The sequence below is a fragment of the Populus alba genome, chromosome 14 (genome assembly GCF_005239225.2).
Source record: "Populus alba chromosome 14, ASM523922v2, whole genome shotgun sequence".
Taxonomy (NCBI): domain Eukaryota; kingdom Viridiplantae; phylum Streptophyta; class Magnoliopsida; order Malpighiales; family Salicaceae; genus Populus; species Populus alba.
In genome coordinates, this window is record NC_133297.1 from 15,692,805 (window position 1) to 15,714,091 (window position 21,287).

The window sequence follows — 21,287 nt, forward strand, 5'->3', positions numbered from 1 at the left end:
CATTTTCACAATAAACATGTCTATATTATCATGCATTAATTCACACATTAATTTTCTAAATCTATAATCAAGCAAGTTCTTCAATTCATATGTAAAACTTCTATTTCAGCTCAAGTATTTTTCTAAGAGCATAATAAGATCACAATTGACATATTTCGTCATCCTATTCCATCCTTCTTTCATTCTTTCAACAGGGCAGCCTTTAGTTAGGGTTTGTTCTTCAATATATATCAATTTTTTTTGTTATAAATTCTGAAATTATATTTTTTTCATTCCTATTTTCTAATCTTTTCATTTAGTCTTTCTAAAATTAAGAGTGTACGTAAGAACCCTAGGTCATTCCATTTGAGGTTTCTATCTTAAAGATCGTTATGTTAAACTAAAAGAGCAACATTTGCTTAAAAAAGAAAATTCAAAGACTTTATTGAATAATTTGGTAAGACATAATAGTTCAGGAACCAAAAAAAAAGAGCATGAAAAGTTGTGTGTCTAGTTTCCAACACACGAAACGGTTTGTCTAGTTATGACCATTTTACTAGCAATTACAACATTTTGCAACCAACATGACTGTAAATTTCTTGAACAAATTATAAAATGGCTCTTGTACTAAAGTACCAATATGCAAAAAAATTCATTTATTTAAACCATAATTGAATTGTCACACAATACACATAAAACTTTTATTTTCCTGCATTTTTCTAACTCCACCAATAATATATTATTCCATATATTTGTTCATTCCACAATTTTTCTTTCAACGTTATCGATACACTAAATTTGCTTCACAGAATAATTAATTTAATCCAATTTAGAGTTTTGAACTTGAAGATACAGAGTTTTGAAAAATAAGGTAGTGCCAGGCCCATCTCTTCACCTTTTGCCCTACGTTATCCTCAAGGCAGATCAACAAGCTTCTCTGCTTCCTCATTCCACCTCCTTAACAGCTTACTTAAATGGTCTACAAGCTTACTTCTGTTTACAAGCCTTCATGTTCCATCAGAGACTGGGCGGTGATGGAACTGTTAGTGGTTGTTTTGTCTGAAACATTGATCTAACTATTCTGGGGGCAACATGTCTAGGGCACAATCCAAGCAAAAAAGTAGATCCAAGCACAAAAGAGTCTGATGTTCTTAGTGGATTCATGGTGATAAAGAACTTCCCATGTATGTAAGCAGTTTCAGTTCCACTACTAAAAACACAAGTACTGGCGGAGTCCATAACAAGTTGTTTTCAACAAAAACACAAGGATCAAGTAATATTGCAATCTACAAGGCAAACATCTGAGTTTCTTCATTTTCCAGGAACGAAGTTAGTGGCATATGCCCAAGCATTGTTGGCCACTGGATCGGCAAGGTGATCCAAAAGATTCTCGATAGGTCCCTTTCCAGTGACAATGGCCTGAACGAAGAACCCAAACATTGAGAACATTGCCAGGCGGCCGTTCTTGAGCTCCTTCACCTTCAACTCTGCAAATGCATCAGGGTCATCAGCGAGGCCAAGTGGGTCAAAGGCACCACCAGGATAGATGGGGTCAAGTCCTTCGCCAAGTGGTCCTCCTCCCACTCTGTACCCTTCAACGAATCCCATGAGCACAACCTGGGAAGCCCAGATTGCGAGGATGCTCTGAGCATGAATGAGATTGGGGTTGCCAAGATAATCAAGGCCACCCTCTGAAAAGATTTGAGATCCAGCCTTGAACCACACTGACTCGCCGAACTTGACACCGTTCTTGGCGAGAATTTCAGGGAAGACACATCCGAGTGCACCAAGCATGGCCCATCTGCTATGGATCACCTCAAGCTCACGGTTTTTGGCAAATGTCTCAGGGTCTGCAGACAAACCAGCTGTGTCCCATCCATAATCACCAGGGAATTCACCGGTCAGGTATGATGGAGTTTGCTCAGAGAATGGACCCAAGTACTTTGGGCGGTCTGGGCCATACCTGTTTTATGATCACCACAATCACATGGTCAGCTTTTTATTGCAATTAAATGAACCTAAAATGCAGATTTTAGAACAAGATGTAAAATGTGTTGGTGAACATCTTCCTAAAGTTCACTCTAGCAGTCCCCTTTCTCCAGACAAAGGATTTCTTGGGGGAAATTTCCCTCCAAATGATAGAGCCATAAAGATAAATTATCAGAGTTGAGAGATCATGCTTTTGGTAGTCACTTTTCCCAGCATTCATTTGCAATTACTTTCCACCATTCAAATAAATCTTTCATGATGAACAATGTGCTAAAAGTATAAGCTCTAGCAAGCTAGTGAATACACAGCTACAATGCTCAATGCTGCTAGGTACACTGCTAAGAAACTCGGAAGCAAGCAATGGATGAAAAATCTTTTTTCCTTTTTTTTTTTTTTTTAATTTAAAAGACGAGAAATCAGAAACCAAAGACAACTTCAAGAAACTAAGAATGACTTGGGTATAATTCTTTTTCTCTCTTTCGAAGCTAAAAACATTTAAAAGAAGAATTCAAAGAGGTGCTGTGCTGTTATTGATTTGTAAAAACTAGTAAAACTGATAGTAATTACTATAGCTAGAGACCAGAAACATTACCATATGCTTTGTGGAGCACTTTTGACAGTCCTGCGCATGGTAATACGACCATCACCAGAGGAACCAACCTTACGGACAAGCTCATTTGACTGCTTCAAAGCGGTCTGGCCAGCAAATGCAGATTGTTGGATTGCAGAGGTTGCCATGACCCTCTTTTGTTGACGCCCTAAGTTGCTTCTTCTTCTTCTTCCTTACTTTTACTGTATCTAGGTTCCCGAGTAGGATATACGATGATCAAGGCAGAAAGACGATAGTTAAATAAGAAATGAGAAGATGATGTGGATTAGGTAATTTACTCGTCGCTAGTGTCCTATTGGTTACAAGATTGGATGTGGATTTCCATATTGATTGTTTTGAAGAAAATATAGGCTACTCTTTTGCCATGTGGAATTGAAGGATCTTGTTGATTGGATGCTTCTAAGAGTAAGATACAAGTCACATGTCTAAGAGCCCATTTGTTTGCGTGGTTACTTCTGCATTTGAAGCAACCACAGTAAACAATTTGTTTGGTTATATTAAAAATACAAATAAATGTTGGTGGGGCTCACGTAAATTCGCGTTCTGCACGCGAATTTTGAGAAGCAGCTCCTGGCTGCTTTTCAAAATTTAATTTACATGCACGGTGCAATTCACTTGCACTGTTCACATGACCAGTTTTTTTTTTTTTTTTTAAGTGTGTTTATTTTTTATATATATATTTAAAAAAAAAAAACTAGTTTAGATTGAATTAAATTTACTCACATTGTCATGTAAACAATATTTTTTTTCTCGAAAAAACTAGTGTAGAGTGAATTAAATTCACTTGCACTGTAATATCAAATCAATTTTATTCCTGATAATATTTTATCTAATTTTATATAAAGTATTATTTATTTTATGAAGTAATAGCAATAGTTAAATCCATAACATTTAAATTAAAAACCATCAGTATTAATATATATTTTTTAAAATTATTTTATAACCTCAATTTCAAAAGCACTCTTAACCAAACATATTAAACTACTTTTTATTCAACCTCAATTTCAACCACAGTTTTAACCAAACACCTATTTTTTCAAAACCAACTTCAACTAAAAGTACTTTTTATAAAAACAATTTTTTTCAAAGCACAACCCCAACAGCTACTGCAATACCAAACACACTCTAAGTCTATTATAGTTGGATATCAACGCAACGCAGCGAGTTTATTTTTTAATTTTATAAAAATTTATAATAAAAAATACTTTTAAAATATTAATAATAATTGTTTTTTCAAACTTATTAATTATTTTATTAATAATATTAATTATTATAAAAAATATTTATAACACAAATAATATTATTTTTGATATAAATATTTAGAATTATAATAAAAATAATTATATTTATAACATAAATAATTATATTAAAAATTTTAAGGATGATTACAACACATAATAATATTTTTTATATCAATACTTTGAGTTATAATAAAAATAATAATATTTATAACACAAATAATACTATTTTTGATCTGAACACTTTTAATTATAAGAGAAAAATAATATTTATAACACACATTATTATATAAACACATGTGGGTGAGCGAGGATGCATCCAGGCCCTACTTGGTGGTGGGCGTGGACATATCCAGCCCCAACCCCTAGTTAGGCGTGGACGCGTCCAGGCCCAACTTGGATATGTACGTGGAAGCATCCAGCCCCAACTTGGGTTTAGGCATGGCTGGGTGCCCCAAGTTAGGGGTGGACGTGTCCAAACCCAAATTGGGGTTGGGCGTGGACTCGTCCAGACCCAATTTAGGGTTGGGGCGTGGATCCTCCACGCCTACCTTAGGGTTGATCCACGCCCACTTGGGTCTGGGCGAGCACGCATCCAGCCCCAACTTAAGGTTGGGCGTAGACGCGTCTAGCCTAACTTGGGTGTGGGTGTGGACATATCTAGCCCAACTTGAGGTTGGGAGTGAACGCGGCCAGATCCAATTTGGGAGTGGGCGTGGCTAGGTGCTCTAAGTTAGGCGTTAATGCGTCTAGCCCAACTTGGGTTTAGGCGTGGACATGCCTAGACTTTTAATTATAATAAAAATAATAAAAAAGCGATACTATTTTTAATATTAATACTTTTAATCATAATAAAAATAAAAATAATTATAACATAAATAAAATTTTTTAGTATTAATATTAATTGTTTTTTTAAAATTTATTAATAATATCAATTATAATAATATTTATAAAACAAATGATAATATTTTTAATATTCACACTATTAACTATAATAAAAATAATAATATTTATAACATAAATAATTGTATTAAGAATTTCAAGGATGATTACAACACAAATAATAATATTTTTTATATTAATACTTTGAGTTATAATAAAAATAACAATATTTATAACACAAATAATACTATTTTGATATGAACACTTTGAATTATAAGAGAAAAAATAATACTTATAAAACATATTATTATATTACCTCACCCACCTTGGGGTTGGGCGTGGACACTCGAGCTTGGCATGGCGAAAGAGGGGATGAGAAGTCCCCTTTCAGGAAAGGAACACCCATGAACTTTCCATGAAGGACATATAAAGGCAAATCACAAAATTGACTTTTGATTTAGAATAAAAAAACTACTAAAACATAATCATAACCAAGATAATGATCATATGTCCATGGCCAATACTGTAAACTATAGGCATGGTCAACGGAGAAAACCTCTTGATTAGGAAGAGTTCATATATGGATTTGGAGATTTTAGATTTCTTATTAAATTCCTTAAATTCATAGCTGTATAAGCAGAAGAGTTCATAGATTGAAATAATGAGGTGGAATAAATTTTTTAGTATAGAGAGGATCCCAAATATATGTTAGTAAAGCTTATTTCAATCATGTTAAAGGGTAGGTCTTCTGCCAGGTAAGAATAGTTGAAGAGGACATAAAAGACGCTGGAGAAATAAAAAAACAATCATTAAGAAAAGATGAAGAATAAAACATAGGAGCACTTCCTCTTTTTTGGCCAAACCCAAACCTTGTACCATAAGCTCCACATGTTGAAACAAAGATGTAAATCTATCAACAAATATACTGATGAATTTTATCAATTGATAGCCATGAAACACCTGGCATAAATGGAAGAGTAGTGTTGCGATATCTGAATGGGTAACGGCAGCCCATTCAAGACATAATATCTTTATAGTCTTTATAAACTAATTTAAATGCATATCAGAGGGCTTTAAGGGTGGAAAACAATATATTAGTATAATAGAAAATTATTCAACAGTAATTTATGACCAACCTCCCCCTGAAACAAATATGCTCAGCAAAATCAACAGATAACCAGTCAAAACTCTAGTTTAACTTTTATGATTGGTTGTTACAGTTATGGAGAATTGAGGCATCAACCTAGTAAATGTAACAAATGTAAGAGTCATCCAAGATAGAATTTGTTGATAGATAAGTCAGTGAATAGTGTGGCTGATCATCTGTATGATGATTATGATAATAGCAAAGAGATTTTGAATCGAGATGGTGGTACTACACTAGTTTTTTGAAAGATTATGCTCTAATTAAAAGGAGATTCAGGATAGAATTGGTTGCTTTCTAACATCTTCCAAACAACTTGTATTATTAATAACAAGATATGTAGTCTAATCATCGATAATGATAGTTGCAAGAATGTATTGTCAACCTATGTATTGGAGAAGTTACAGCTTAAAATAGAAAAACACCACACCCCAAACAAACTAAAATGGTTGAATGAAGACAATAAGGTAATCGTGGAAATGGTGTCTATAAATATTTTATTTTTCATAGGTAAGAAATATTTTTATATTGTTTGGTGTGATATGGTGGCTATGAATGTATGTCATGTATTGTTGGGCAAACATTGACAATATGATAAGAATGTCATGTACGCTGGGAGGTGTACTACGTACACTCTCAATATAAAAAAAAAATGTATAATATTGGCACCTATAAAGGAGGAAGAAATTGTTGAAGGCAAAAGCAAGAATAAGTTATTTTTATCCATATTTATAGAGAAGGAGAAAACAAAATTGAAGATATGAGAGAAGAAGGAGGTGAAGAGTCTGAGAAAAGGCAATGAGGGTTTGTTGTGGAACAAGTCATTGAGAATTAGTAGTGGCTCTACCAATGTTTTGGGAATTGATTTTTCAATTATTTTATCTAAGTTGATTGTATGACTAAGATCCAGAAAAGGTCAACAATATCAGTGATATTAGAGGTGAGCAAAAAAATTAAAAACCTTATTAAACCGAGAAAACCAAAAAAAAAAAATAATTGAACCGTAAAAAAAAACTGATTAAATTGATTAGTAGAATTTTGAAAAAAACCGACTGGTTCGGTTTTGGTTTTATAAGACTGAAACCAAAAAAATCAAATCAAAACAAACCGAGCCAAACTGGAAAAAAAACCAAGCCAAATCGAAAAAAACCAAGCCAAACCGGTTTGAATTGGTTTTTGTTCCAAAATAACCGAAACTGGTTGATTTTAACCGGTCTCAGTTTGGTTACTTTTTTTGATAAAAACCGAACCAAACAAAAAATAATCACCCCTAAAGGATATGATATCCAAAACTTTAGGATGAGTTATTTCCAACTCGATTAGAGCTATGTAGCTAATGATTTAGCCTAGCTTGTAGACATGGGCAGTTTTGAGCATTTGAGTGGGAATTTGACATAAATAAATGGGGATCTAACCTAGACAAATAATATAGGTGGCCTGATATATGCTTTTATAGACAATTGGGATAGGTCTAGGTACAAGAAAAGATCTAAAATGATCAAGCATTGTTAGCTCTTTAAAGCTACAATAAACGAAGATCTAACTATTGGATTTAGCTTAAATTTTTACAAATAATTTTGTAGGCAATTTTTCCGAGTCCCCATGTCATTGAAAAGACCGTAAGATCTTTTAAAATCATTTTTTGAGTCTTAGTGCTCATGTTTGTGCCTATTTTATTATATTTCCTATGTTTTTTTATTCTATGTTTTAATTTGAACTTTTTGTTTATTTCCTTTATGTTTTTTGGTTTTTAGTTGTTTCCTAGTAGAGATAGAGTTTTTTAGTCTATTTAAAATTCTTATAAGCCTTTTAAAAAGGTAGCATCATATACTTTATTTTTTAAAAGAATAAAAATGAGAATTCAGGGTTCATATCTGCAACCCTCTTTGCTCATTAAACCTGTTGTGTTTTTTTTTATGTGATTTTTATGCTGTTGTTGTCCTATTTTGCTTCCATCTACATCAATTTCTAAGCATTACTAAATCATTAATGGCATAACATATGCTACACATAGTATTGTACCCTTCATGTCTTTTTGCAATGGACGACAAATTTGAAGTTAGCTTTCTTAGGATTTTTTTCATCTAGCTCATCAATTCCTACATTCAAAACGTATAAGAAAATAGTTTAAAGATCCATAAACATTCAACTTCAGGATTATAAGAATTAAAATTATAGAAAATAGAGATTAACCCGATGCTTGTCTTCCATAAAATATATCATTTGTTTGTAGAGGGAGTCAAGAAGGGAATCATGTCTTCCAATACTTATCTAGCAGTCCCTTGTGTTATCCTCGCTCAACTTTAGCTATGATAGCACTAGCACATGCCTCAAGTATAAATACAGTCAATACTTATAGATGAGCATATAAGTCATTTTGCTGAAAGTTCAAGTCTAGATGTTCCATTAAACAGATAAAGCATTAAAAAAGTAATTCTCCATAGTCCCTTCCACACCATAAGTTAAAAATGCAATGATGTTAAGCCCTGAGATAGAGGCTACTATATATATGGTGCTCATTTCTATAGAGCACAACATAACCAAATATAGATACTATTTGAGAGTTCACATGCTCTCTGGATATGAACCTCAAGAAGTTGTTCTTCATTTATATATATGTTAAGTAACTTTCTACGCAATAAAATACTTATTTAAGATCAAAAACCTTACTGTAAAACACTTCAACATTGTCTTTATCCATGAGAATAACCATATTGAGGCAGGCTCTTTCACCAACTAACTAAGTTAGATCATTTAATGCACCTTAAGTTTGAGCTTTTGAATTGGAATGTGGAGAGTCGTTCATATTCGACTTGATCTGACCAATTGTTTTATGCAGTTCTCTTAGTTGAATTATTCCATTAGCTTTTCTCCATGTTCCATGATTATTAGCAAAGACTGTCCTGCAAAGAAAAATGTATGGTTAGGTTTGACGTGTTACTTGTCCATATTTTTTTTACTTTATAAAACTGGTTGAATTGACATTCCCTTAAAATGTCACCCCAAATTGAAACAAGCCCTAAAAGCTTGATATGGTTGTATTAATAGTTATTTCTTAAAGAAAGGATTTGTTAAATACCCTCATAAATATACTATCTATTTAAAGATTAAAGTGAATGGTGATACTCTTATTATATGCTTTTATGTGGATGATTGCGTCTTTATAGGCAATAACCCAAAGATGTTCAGAGACTTCAAGGGTAAAATGGTCAAGGAGTTTGAGATGACAAATATTGGTTGTGACCTACTACCTAGGGATTGAGATCAAACAAGTAGAAGATAGAATCTTTATGAATCAAGAGAAGTTTGCAAAAGAGATTCTCAAAAAGTTCAAGATAGAGAATTATGCAAAAGTGAATACTCTAGTTGAGTATGGAGTAAAGATGTCATAGAATGATGAAGGAGAGAAGATAAACTTTACAATATTCTAGAGCCTAGTTGGGAGGTTGAGATATTTGACATGCACTTATCTAGATATTCTCTTTAGAGTAGGACTTGTGAGTAAGTTCATGGAAACACCAACTATAACACATATCAAAGCTTTGAAGTGAATTCTTTGATAAATCAAATGTACCATAGATTTTAGCTTATTATATGGTTACTCTAACAACTTTGATCTTATGAGTTATAGTAATAGTGATTGGGTTAGAGATATGGATGATAGAAAAAATCACTACAAGTTTTGTCTTCTACATTGGAGACATAGCATTCACATAGAGTTTGAAGAAGCAATTTATAGTCATATTATCAACTTGTAAAGCTGGATATGTAGCTGCTATAACATATGTTTATCATTATATATGGCTAAAAGGATTATTGAAGGAGTTGTAAATACCACAATAAAAGCCTGCATAAATGTATATGGACAACTCATCAGTCATTGCCTTAGCAAAGAATCTTGTGTTTCATGACAGAAATAAGCATATTAACACAAGATTTCATTACCTACAAGATTGCATTATAAACAAGAAAATTAAAGTGAAGTATGTAAAGACCCAATATCAAGAAAGATATTTTCATTAAGCCATTCAAACATGATGTTTTTGCTAAGATGAGAGATGTTGGGAGTTATAAGAAATCAAGTTTAAGAGGGGATGTTGAAAATAAATTAGATTTCTGGCTTTTCTAAGAAATAGAGGAATTGATCTACCGGTTAGGAATCAGACGATCGATTGAATTAAATGAACCAATCTATCAATTAAGAACTAATCCACTGATTAAATTAGCAGAATTATTTTTCATGTTCAAAATAGGATTTCCCTTAAATAGTTTAATTCATTGATTGTCTAGGACTTTAAGCCTATAAATAGGCTTGTAATCAGAAGCATAAAGTATAAGTGTAATAAAGAAAAAATATGTATAGAAGAGAAAACACTTAAAGCAACATTCCTTTCTCTCAAATTTTCTTCTTGTTCTTTAGTTTTTCTTGTTATATTGTTATTCATAAACTCCCACCACTCTAGTTTCTTCTAACATTCTACACAGCCAAATCCTTTTTAATGCCCGAATTACTATCAATGCCAATAATTTTATTAGACCATATCTTTCAAACTTTAAAATCAAGATGAAATCTAATACCAAAACACTATCTCATAATCAATCAATGAAAAAAAAGTCGATTAGAATCTTTCATGGAACAAGACGAAAAGCATGAGATATGAGACCTTAGGTAGCCTTAGCCCCCAACAAATTGACTACTATCTTTGCCTTAGAAGGATAAATGATGTAGTGAAAGGTAGAAGGATAGCAATAACATAGGAAACACATGAATTTAAATAAGCAACAAACATTCAGATGGGAACTTTAAATTTACAATTTCATTCTTTGAAATTTAAGTATATGTTGCCCCTTCAAAAGGATTAAAAAAAACCTTTAAATAGGCCAAGAAAACCTACATCTACTAGAAAACAACTTAAAGTCCGAAAACATTAAGGAAACTATAACATAATCTAAAATAAAAATAATAAATCCAAAAAATCCTTGGAAAATAACAAAATTGACCCAAACAGGCTTAATTTTGGAATATTCAATGGTCCGATAAGTGATAAAGTGGTTTCCCATTTAAAGACTGCATGTAGAATTACCTGGAGAAATTTAAACCCGATTTAATGGTCGGTTCTCCCATTATCTCAATTTTAACGTGTTAACCTTGTTTGGTGTGACCAACACTTCTTTTAGGCCTAGATCTATTTTACTAGTCTATAAAAACATATGTTAGGCCATTCACATAGTTTACTTAGGTCAGATAACTAGTAGTTTTATATTTTCAATTGAATACTCAAAATCTTTAGTTTTTATAAGCTTTGTCACATCAAGAAATCTATCATGTCCTAATACACTTTACAATATTGAATGCCAATGGGGATGTAATAAAAGTGGCACAACTCACCATTAAATTTAAAATAAAAAATGAAAGCCATTGATAAAACATTGTTCTTCAAGACATAAAGCATTGTAGACGAAAACAATATTTTTACTTTTTTGCTTTTCAAACAAAAAAAAAAACCATTAGGCTAACTCATTGGGGTAAAATGGTCTTTATATAAGGACCCTTTCGCGATTTTAAGATTGATCATGAACAATATGTTACTTTCATCTAATTTCTGAATAGTAAAATGACTTAAATGCCCTTGAAAACAAAATATATAAGTCGTGTAGACGAGCTTTTTTATATTTTTACATTTAAATGCATAATAAAATGACATACTCACCCTTGAAATAAAAATTATTTAACTTGCATGTAGGGGGTTTTTCATCTTTTTCATTTTAAAAAGTATTGTGAAAAAAGATAATTATCCTTTGAAGGAAAATATATATGCCTTTAGGCAAAGGGCACTTTCATCATTATGTTTTGAGGTTTTTATTATTATTAGGTAAGATTATTAATTTAAATAAATAAAAATGATTGGCATATACAAAACAAGTGTCAGCCACTCCGTAACATTAAGGCGATGCGTGTGGCTAATTAAGACTGCCGAAAACATCCTTCTATGACAGCGCATGTGATAAGCGAACCTCTGGTTTGGCATCAATGATATTTTCTCCTCGATTTATGCATGCCCCTCTATATTTTTAAGCCAACCCCTCGATTTAATTTTACTTCAAATGTAATCCATTTTTTCTCATTACTATTTATTGTACTTGAATTAGTTTATAAAATTAGACTTGTGAATTAGTTCTTTTTTTTATTCCTATTTATTTTACTTGAATTAGTTTATAAAATTAGACTTCTGAATTAGTTCATGTTTTTATTACAATTTATTTTCCTTGAATTAGTTTATAAAATCGGACTTCTAATTAGTTCATCCAACCCTAGCTCTGCCCCCCATAATTGACAATGCAGATGCACTTCAGCTTTGCATCACGGAAGATCATGGAGGCATTGTAGCGAAGAGGACAAGCGCAAAATACAACTTGTTTGAACACACGGTGCCACTGTTACAGCTTCTAGTTCATTGTATCAGACAGCTTTTGGCAGGACATCCATGATACAAGAACAAGAAGCCCACTTCCCGTCTCCATCTTTCAAACATGTAATAATGGCACCTGGGGAGCTGGAACAAGCCAGGTGGGTGAATGCCTTCAGTCCATATCTCTCATTGACAACAGTGACATCCTCTACTTGAATCTAAGCTCTATATTTGCATGCATGGAAAAGGTGAAAAAGCCTAAGCTCTGTAATGTTTTGTAGGCATCCGCCCTGGTCTGACCACACCATCCTTTTATCTGATAAGAGATAATCTAGAAAGTTACACCACGGAGAAAGGGAGCTCTTTCTTCCCATTAAAGGGTTTTCCAAAATTACACGAGCAAGCGAACAACAAAAACATAGGGCGAACTGCCAGTAACCTGAAAATCCAAAGGGAAAATAAAAGCTATAACATTTCTATAGATACTGTTGAGGAGTGAATTTCTTCACAACTGATCCATATTACAGTGGTTTCTTTGATGCGACACTCATCATTGTATTCAGCTCCAGAGATCAAGCGGAAAATACAACTACAAATCAACAGAAATAAATATATAAAAGGGCTTTTATGTGAAAGGAAATTCTCCAGTGAAGAATTTGCCACATTCCAGACAAAAGTTTGGTACACTACTTTCTGTTCCCTAAACAAAAACAAAAGCTACAAATACATACATATAACATCTTGCTTCATGGTTCCAGCTTCAAGGAAACAACTCGTGACTGTCTGTTGTGCTTTGCAACCTTGACAAAGATCGCGGAGAGGCAGGACGGAACCCACCATGGTCGGCGAACCTTTTGCTCTCCTTTTAGGCAAGCCACTGGAATTCATTTGGTGTCAGTAACATGCAGCTTAATCTAGTCACAGTTCAGAGGGTAATGGAAGAAAAAGGCAAATTGTCTACCTGACCATATTCCAAAAGTCTATTGCTCAAGAAGACCCAACTTAGCTCAATTAAGTCTCAATCCCAATTAGTTACTAGTTAAGAGTCAATTGATATTCATCCAAGTTCAATTTAGTTAAAATGATTAGGTGGATGGAATGAATGGAGGCCATAATGTTTATTCTAAAAGTACATCCATTACATGGTTGAGCTAAGCATGTGGAAAACAAACTCAAGCTAACAGGGCACATATATGATTGTTTGGAGAAAATAGCACCATGATGTGTAATTTTCAAATGCAACAATAATCAAAGATGTGGACACATGAGATGAATAAGCATGCCATTTTTATTTCAAAAGTATATCCATTCCTCTGTTTAAGCTACGTCTGACAAGGAAAGAAAAAATCAAATTCAAAGTATTAGGGTCTCATTATGATGTTTAATGAAGCACTTCAAACAGCATGTGTTTTCAAATGCTTACTTTTCAGCTTATTAGAAAACATGAGATGCATGAAGTGTGAACCGCTAGCCAATTTCCTAGAGATGCCCCATTGAAGTGAAAGAATCCCAACTTCAGTAAAACCTATCTTTTTGTTCAACATAGAAAGGGGGGCAAAATCCCTTTGGAACCTTTTATCTCAATCAACTTCGCTTCATTCAAGTACAAGAATATGAAGTTTTTTATAACAAGGCTTCAAAAGTAGATATAGAACCATCAAAGCACCCATCACATTTAAACGAGTGAGATCCATTTTCCACGAAGGTTGGTGTGGCAAATATGCAATGACAAGCAATGAAGTTTTGCTAAAGGTACTACTTTTCTGATCTTAGGTTGCTTAAAAGTGTAACAGAAATTTAATTCATTCACTCTTTAAGTTATATGCATAAAACAAGTTATAGGATGTTGAAGATGACCATGGCATAAATCCGTGAAAGAAATCCCATATTTTAACCAAAATGCAATAGAAGGAGCATAAGAACAAGATCAGGTCTCTAATGAATCACCAAAGAGCAAGATATATAGAAGTTCTCAAGCAATGGGTTAACTTTTCATTGACATGGCAACTAGGATACAGTTACACACGTCAGCACGTGCACGTGGAAAGTGTGTGTATGTCTGCACTCAGCACATGAGTGTTTGGAGACAGAGGGAGAACCTTTTATTCGTCTGAGCTCCTTACACAGTGTGATGAAGTCTCCCCACTTCATGTGGCACCGCCTTATAAACCGTAAAATCTGTTCAGTTGTGAACATGGACATGCCTTCCAGATATTCTCCGTTCACACCATTATCTTTAAAAATTTGGCGGTAGCTGCCAAGATTTATTTCTTCTAACCACAAACCAACATCCTAGAAAACAAAACAAGAGGCACACAAGATACATGTCATTCAAAGTGGCATGAAGAACAGATATAAGTCAAGAAACATGCACTTATGTAAAATAGTGGGCTGCTTGTTAGCTGTAGATGGATGAAAACAGTTACCAAGAAAAAACAAGAAAAATATTTTACCAGGCAGTTTCTTTCACAAAAATTCACATGTGAAAAAGGAAACAAATAATCACTGTCACCTATACATTGTCCAAAGAATGGTTGATTATCCAAAAAAAATGTTAGATCTATTTGGCGTGAGGTGCTTCTAGATTGAGTTTGATCTACTTCCAGCAGGATTATTCAAAAGCCGGTGCTCATTTCCAAATCATTTCATGAACTTATTTACAATTGGCGATTAACTCGAGCTGACTTGTGAAGTTACTTATAGATGATGGGTAACTTGAGAAGCATGCATTTTTAGATGAATAAGATTACTTATACCTGTCTCCTCATGCTAAACCAAGTTTGCACTTTGGCTTGAAACTGATGACTAAAGAATACTGCTGTTTTGACTAAAAATCCCCAAATGCATGGAAAATATGTAGAACTAAGAATTCTTAATTTCCCGTACACAACTTATTTACAAACTCCATTGTTTAATGCTCAACTTTCCATGCATGATGTACAATATACTAAAGTGCCCAAATTGGAGTATTTCAACCTCTAACTTTCAGAATAAAATTGAAGCCGCATTATTGCAAATAGGTATCCCATGGCCACTAAAAGAGAGTAATGATTTATTTATACAGAGGCAACACAAAGATTCACACAATAACTAAAAAAAGAGAATAAGTAATTGAAGATTGAACAATTCAACCACAATTGCTCAACAAAAAGCTCTCTCCAAGAGATCATTTTACCAAACTTGAAATTTAGAAAAACAAAAAATTCAGAACTTCATACAAAAAACAAGATAACTGAGAAAAAAGTTGATTGCTAACACCCCCATAAGGAGTCCCATTAGTAGGACTAAATGAATTGAGTTGGTATTACTATTCTACAAGGGATAGCATAGAAATTCATCTTCAATTCAATCCAGCAAACAAGCCGATGTTGACTTGATCACTAAACACTAAATTGGATTTCAATTCAATTAATTTGTCAAATTGGTTGGAAATGGGGAATTAAAAGAAAATCAGCTTACAATAGAAAACCATAACCACTTGATGTCAGAGTGAAGCAGAATTCTAGCATAGAATCCTAGTGAATTGCACTTGCACATAACAGACTGATATAGAGAAAGGTGCCTCAAATTCATTGCTAGTTCATAATTATAGATTTGACTGATGAGTCTTTCTTTCTTGATTCGTTTTCACAGAAAAAAGAAATTGAAACTTAGAAGGTGATACATCTGTTGTCCAATTGACTAACTCCACCAAGAAAAAAGAACAAACACCAATTTCATTTTTCAAAAACCACAGCCTAACCGCATTAAAAAATACAGATGAAAAATAAAAATAAAAAACCTGCACAATCAATCATCACAATCACAGATTTCCATCACGATCAAAATCACTGAAATTAGAAGCTGTGAGTATAATAATAATAATATCTGAGCAGTGATCACAATTATGCGAGTAGTGACAGGATCTAACACAAGATCCAATAAAATCTAATTAATTAAAAAGGAAAAGAGTAAAGGAGAAATATACCTCAACAGTCCATATGAAGAAATCGAGAGGCTCAGGAGGCCTTTCTTTGCTCATTTCCTTAACAACTTAGCAAACATTCACAACCGAACACACCCCAATTCCCACTCCAAATCCCCAAAACCTCTGTTTTTGATTCCCTGGAAAAGAAAAGGAAATTAATTTTTTTTGGAAACAGACAGCTGAGAGTAAGTGAGTGACGGATCGATAATCAGGACTTCAATTTTTCTTTTTCATTCCCTTTATTTTAAAAAACAAGGTTTGTGTTGATTTTCCTTCTTGTTTTCTATGGAAACAAACAGAGAGGGAGAGGGAGAGGGAGGGAGGGAGACGTAGAGTCTGCGAGTGGGATTTTTTTCACGTTTAAGATCTAGGAAAAACTTTCTTGCTCTTTTTTTTTTTTTTTTTTTGAGGAGAGAGAAAGGGTTGCCGAATTTGATTTTGCAATTTAACAAACACTTCAGATACAATAATCAATAATTTGATTACCAGGTCCGGGTCGGTCGGGTCGGTTCGGGTCGGGTCGTTGACGTCGCCTTCTCTTCTCTACCTGGGTAAGTGGTTCCATTTTTTTTCTGGGGTGCCATAAATGGAAGAGGCAGGTGGGCTCCTTTAAACTCCTTTTCTAAATAAATATAAAATTACCAAAGCCATGGCTTGAATTCTATGTTATATTTACACGTGTCTTTCTCCTTTTTTTTTCTTTTCTTTTTAATAGCCCATCCGAGATTATAAATAACACGTGATATTATAATAGTTTTTGTAGTTATAAATTAAAAAATTTTATTTTATAAAAATATTTTTAGCTAAGGTTAGTTTATATTTATATATGTTTTGTTAAAATTATGGTTAAAATTAAGATTAAATAACAAATAGTTTAATATATTTTGTTAAAAATACTTTTCAAACTGAGATTATAAAATAAATATATATATATATATATATATATATATATATATATATTGATTATTTTAAATTTAAATATTATATATTTAACTACTACTATTACATCAGTAAATAAATAATACTTTATATCAAATATTTTTTTATTATTCTATTAAACTATCTACAATTTCATCACGTACAAAATTCTTCCGAGAAGAACTACAGTTTTCATGGTTTTTTGAGCATGCAATAAAATCAAGTAAAATATCATCAGAAACTAAATTAGAATTGCCATCAAATTCTGTAAATGTTATATCATCATACAATCTCCTTCTAATTTATGTAGTTAAACACTAGTTTTTCCGAGTAAAACACAAGTAAAAAAAATATTAGGCCTGCACTGTTCACTTCAAAGTGAATTAAAGTGAACAGTGCAGAGTGAATTAATTCACTCTGTATAGACGCGACACAAGGGGGAGAAGCATATCAATTCTGCTTTCAGGTAACCTGCAGCCAAAACGTAAACTATAGTGGATCGTACACATAGTAAATAATGTTTTCTATTTTACCGAACATTTTGTTTATATGGTTTGCTTCAAAAGCAGAAGTAACCACAGAAACAAATACTCTAATTTCTTTAAGTGTTTGTGTAGGCAGTTGCTCTTACTCCCCTCAAAGAAAAGCAATGAGGAATATAGTTTAATTAGTCATTTATTTTTTTAAAATTACTATTTTAAGTGTAAAAAATCTTAAAGTTACTAGAAGTTTATTTAGTTGCTAGCTTCAAGGCATTAAGAAATTAGTTGAGATGCACATTATTTTTTAAAGAAAAAAATAAAAAAATAAATATTTTTTTTCAAAAATATTTTTAATACTAAAAAACAACAGTATCCAAGAATAAGCACATTAAAATATTTCTTAAAAAGAATTATAAATCTTAACAGCAGATACCAACATTATTTTTCGTAGAATATATAATAATGTTTTGTGTGAATTTTATTCTAAATTACCAGCCACAACTCCTATCTCATTAACCAAACTCTTGTCTTGTGATTTTATTTTATTTTATTGTACTTGTAAATATCCACCTCATCAGAAAGAGGATTTTAAAAAAATAATGATTCCCAAAGTTTTTATTATTATTATTATTATTATTATTATGAAAAACTTGATCTCCAAGTAACGTTCGACCAAATGGACAAAATTTGTCCTTCTCAAATCCCTCATTTGATAAAAGGATAAATGTTTTGCTAATGAAAATATTTGGTAGGTAGTAATTGTTATTTTTCAAATATATGAAAATAATATTTTTTTTATTTTAAAAAAATTATTTTTAATATCAATATAATTATTATGAAAATACTAAAAAATATATTAATTTAAATTAAAAAAAATTAATATTTTAAAAAAATAATTTTAAAACATGAAAACAAAAGAAGAATAATTGGCATGGACACATCCACGTTGAGACGATCAAATAGGTCCCACTTAGGCCAACGCTGTCTTGATGGTGGGCGTACAGGTTGAAGATTATGATGTTACAAGTGGGTCCCATGATGTTCTTTATGGATCATACTCTAATTAGATTGCAATGGAAAATCATTCGTCCTAGGTATTTGATAGTTTTGAAGACTTTTACTAACCAAAGACTTTAAAGGAGAGAACTCTAAAAGATAATATCTCACGGATGAATCTGTTTTACGATACGGAGGCGAGATGCTTTTGATGTTTGAAAATTTTTTCAAAATATTTTTTCATTTTAATCACGGGAAATTTTATGATATTAAGAAATTAATTTATGAAATCCTATTGATTATTCATCAGAATTTACTTTAAATAAATAAATAGATACAAATAAAAAAGAAATATTATAAATAAATATATTTTTTATTTATTTATTTTTTATGGATCATTTCTCTCAGTCTCTTTCTTCAAAATAGATCCAAGAAAATAATTAATATAATATCATTGATTACTTAAACTACACCATAAAAAACTCACTTCTAATCATGAAGAATAAGTCTAGAATTAATTTTATAATTTGGTTTTTTTTCAATATGTTCTTTTATATATCAATGCTATCAATGTTTCTTTAATAAGTAAGAACAAAATTAATGACAAAGATTTGCTTGGGTGTATAAGAAATCACCTCTTAACAAAAGTGTTTTATAAAATATTAAATGACTAGGTAAAATGATAATTTAAAAAAAAAAAAAAAAACTAAAATGGAAGGCAAACTCAACCATTCCCCGCTATAGTGAAATGATGATTTTATCTTTCACAAAAAAAAAAAAAAAAAGGCTTTGTTTTGGGGTATTTTTGATATGTTTATATGGTATGTTGGTTATTTAATAATTGTATAGTGGTGTTTATGTCTTTTTTTATATTTTAAAATAGTTAAATTACTTAATTACTAGTAATTTTAAAAAAAAAATGGTTGGCTAAGAGTATTTTTTTTTCTTTTTCTTTTTTTTTGTACAGTTTAAAATCATCTTTACCTTTGCAGTCAAGGAGAGATCAACCATTCACCAAAGGGTATTTGGATGTTTTCAAATAAGTTTTTATAGTGAATCTCATATGTGTGGGGTAATTTGGTTTTTTTCTCTCAATATTAGTTTTTTATTCAATAAAGTTACTAACATTAGATAACCACGTGTCGGCATATGGGAAGCGTCACGTCTTTTAGGCGACGTGTACCATGTCTATCGGTGACCAAACATGTCCTTCTGTCATCTCATTGGATGCATCACAACGTCCTCTTCCATCAGGTACTATACGTGTGGTCGTAGGCATGACAATTTTTCATCAGTTGACCTTTTCTTTTCTTTTTTCATTATTTTCTCTCTCCTCCCCAAAAAATGCAAGTTCATCCTCTTTTTGTTTGCTTTTTTTAATTTTAGTCCTTTTTTTATATATTTCTTTCCCACCCCCTTATAAAAGTTTTCTTTGTTTTGATCATTTTCTTATTATTTTTTTCAATTTCATCCCTTAATATTTTGATGATGTAGAATTTTGCTTCGTTATTTTTTAGGGTTTGCCTTCTATAGGGTTAGTCTCGGGCAGGCTCATGGTTGAAACATATTGATTTTGATCTTTTTTTGTCATTTTTTGGAATTGATTTTTTTTTAATTTCGTTCTTCAACATCTTATTTATTAGGAATTGGTCTCTATGCTTCTTTTTTCTTAATTTTCTTTTTATGAGGTTATCTTAATCATTTTCCCATGATCATAAGGTTCGCGGATTAACCTAAGTTGATTCAGATTTATTTTAATTTTTCAACATTAGATTATATAATAATGAAGCTTCATAGTTTTATTCAATATAATTTTGACAGGATTACCTCAGTATGATGACCAAGTTGCAATTTGACATGCTAACCTAAATAGGCTCGAGTCAGGTTTTTTGACATATTTTACATTGTTAATTTTTTTTATAAAACAATTATTAAACACATTCGAGTTAATAACTTAAGTCTTAGATTATATTTTTTTTGTTGCTCGCCTTAGCATCAATTTTTTATAAATGCTTCTGTCCTTGTATAGTATGGGCCTCTATCTAGTTGATGTATTATATACTCATAGGTAGTGTTAGGTTTGTTAGATAAAGATGGATTATACATGATAATTTGTGTGATGTTGTTTGGCACACCTTTAGACAATATAAAAATCAAATTTTGTCATGTGCTATTCTAGTGGAAAAGTTTTTGTCTCATTAAAAGGGGTACGATAAGGTTCTCTAATTCTCTGCACAAATGTTGTTATTTATAAAATAATTATACATCTTTTAATATAAAATTAATTTTTTTAAAAGGATCAAAACGAGAAAAAAATCAATGAGTTTTTGACAGGTAAACCCAAGTTACGGGTCAACTCAAGTTTTTTCTACGTCAACCTCGATAAATATTTTCTCTATTTTTTTTTTCTTAAACCCAAACTTTTGTTATTAACATATCAATTTGATTGATGAGTGGTGACCCGACTCAAGAGTCAACTAGGGACAAGGTACGGGTCATAGGTCAAAAGAGTCTACCCAGGTTTTCCTAGGTTAAGATAAGGATAAAAATTATTATTGTTATAGTTTTAAAACATTACTTGGGGATTGAATTGATACAAGACTCGGGTTGACCCCCGAATCAGTGTAAAGATAAAAATAGTTATTATTATAGTTTTAAAAAACGACTCGGGG

At 32.0% G+C, this 21,287-nt stretch overlaps 2 protein-coding genes across 4 annotated transcripts; both read right to left on the reverse strand.

Annotated features, from left to right (window-relative positions):
- Nucleotides 1–1,145: 1,145 nt before the first annotated feature.
- Nucleotides 1,146–2,805, reverse strand: LOC118048115 (chlorophyll a-b binding protein 151, chloroplastic). Its single transcript, XM_035057714.2, has 2 exons — nucleotides 2,561–2,805; nucleotides 1,146–1,942 (listed from the first exon to the last, which is right to left on the reverse strand). Exons 1-2 carry the CDS (start codon nucleotides 2,704–2,706, stop codon nucleotides 1,291–1,293), a joined length of 798 nt encoding a protein of 265 aa, XP_034913605.1. The 5' UTR covers nucleotides 2,707–2,805; the 3' UTR covers nucleotides 1,146–1,290.
- Nucleotides 2,806–12,494: 9,689 nt separating this feature from the next.
- Nucleotides 12,495–16,650, reverse strand: LOC118048039 (uncharacterized). 3 transcript variants are annotated; one of them, XM_073404655.1, is made up of 4 exons: nucleotides 16,220–16,650; nucleotides 14,352–14,544; nucleotides 12,984–13,129; nucleotides 12,495–12,691 (listed from the first exon to the last, which is right to left on the reverse strand). In XM_073404655.1, the coding sequence occupies exons 1-3, from the start codon at nucleotides 16,271–16,273 to the stop codon at nucleotides 12,999–13,001; spliced, it is 378 nt and encodes a 125-aa protein (XP_073260756.1). In that variant the 5' UTR covers nucleotides 16,274–16,650; the 3' UTR covers nucleotides 12,495–12,691; nucleotides 12,984–12,998. The 3 variants fall into 3 exon arrangements, with proteins under 3 accessions (XP_073260756.1, XP_073260755.1, XP_034913482.1); XM_073404654.1 differs by lacking the exon at nucleotides 12,495–12,691 and adding an exon at nucleotides 12,707–12,841; XM_035057591.2 differs by lacking the exon at nucleotides 12,495–12,691 and having other exon boundaries at nucleotides 12,707–13,129; nucleotides 16,220–16,649.
- Between the last annotated feature and the right edge of the window lie 4,637 nt (nucleotides 16,651–21,287).

Coding starts and splice junctions, on each gene's coding strand:
- LOC118048115 (XM_035057714.2), bottom strand. CDS start 2,706: ATGGCAACCTCTGCAATCCAACAATCTGCATTTGCTGGCCAGACCGCT. Junction 1,943..2,560: donor AGTGCTCCACAAAGCATATG/GTAATGTTTCTG, acceptor ATCATAAAACAG/GTATGGCCCAGACCGCCCAA.
- LOC118048039 (XM_073404655.1), bottom strand. CDS start 16,273: ATGAGCAAAGAAAGGCCTCCTGAGCCTCTCGATTTCTTCATATGGACT. Junction 14,545..16,219: donor TCTTCATATGGACTGTTGAG/GTATATTTCTCC, acceptor TTTGTTTTCTAG/GATGTTGGTTTGTGGTTAGA. Junction 13,130..14,351: donor GGAGCTCAGACGAATAAAAG/GTTCTCCCTCTG, acceptor AATGAATTCCAG/TGGCTTGCCTAAAAGGAGAG.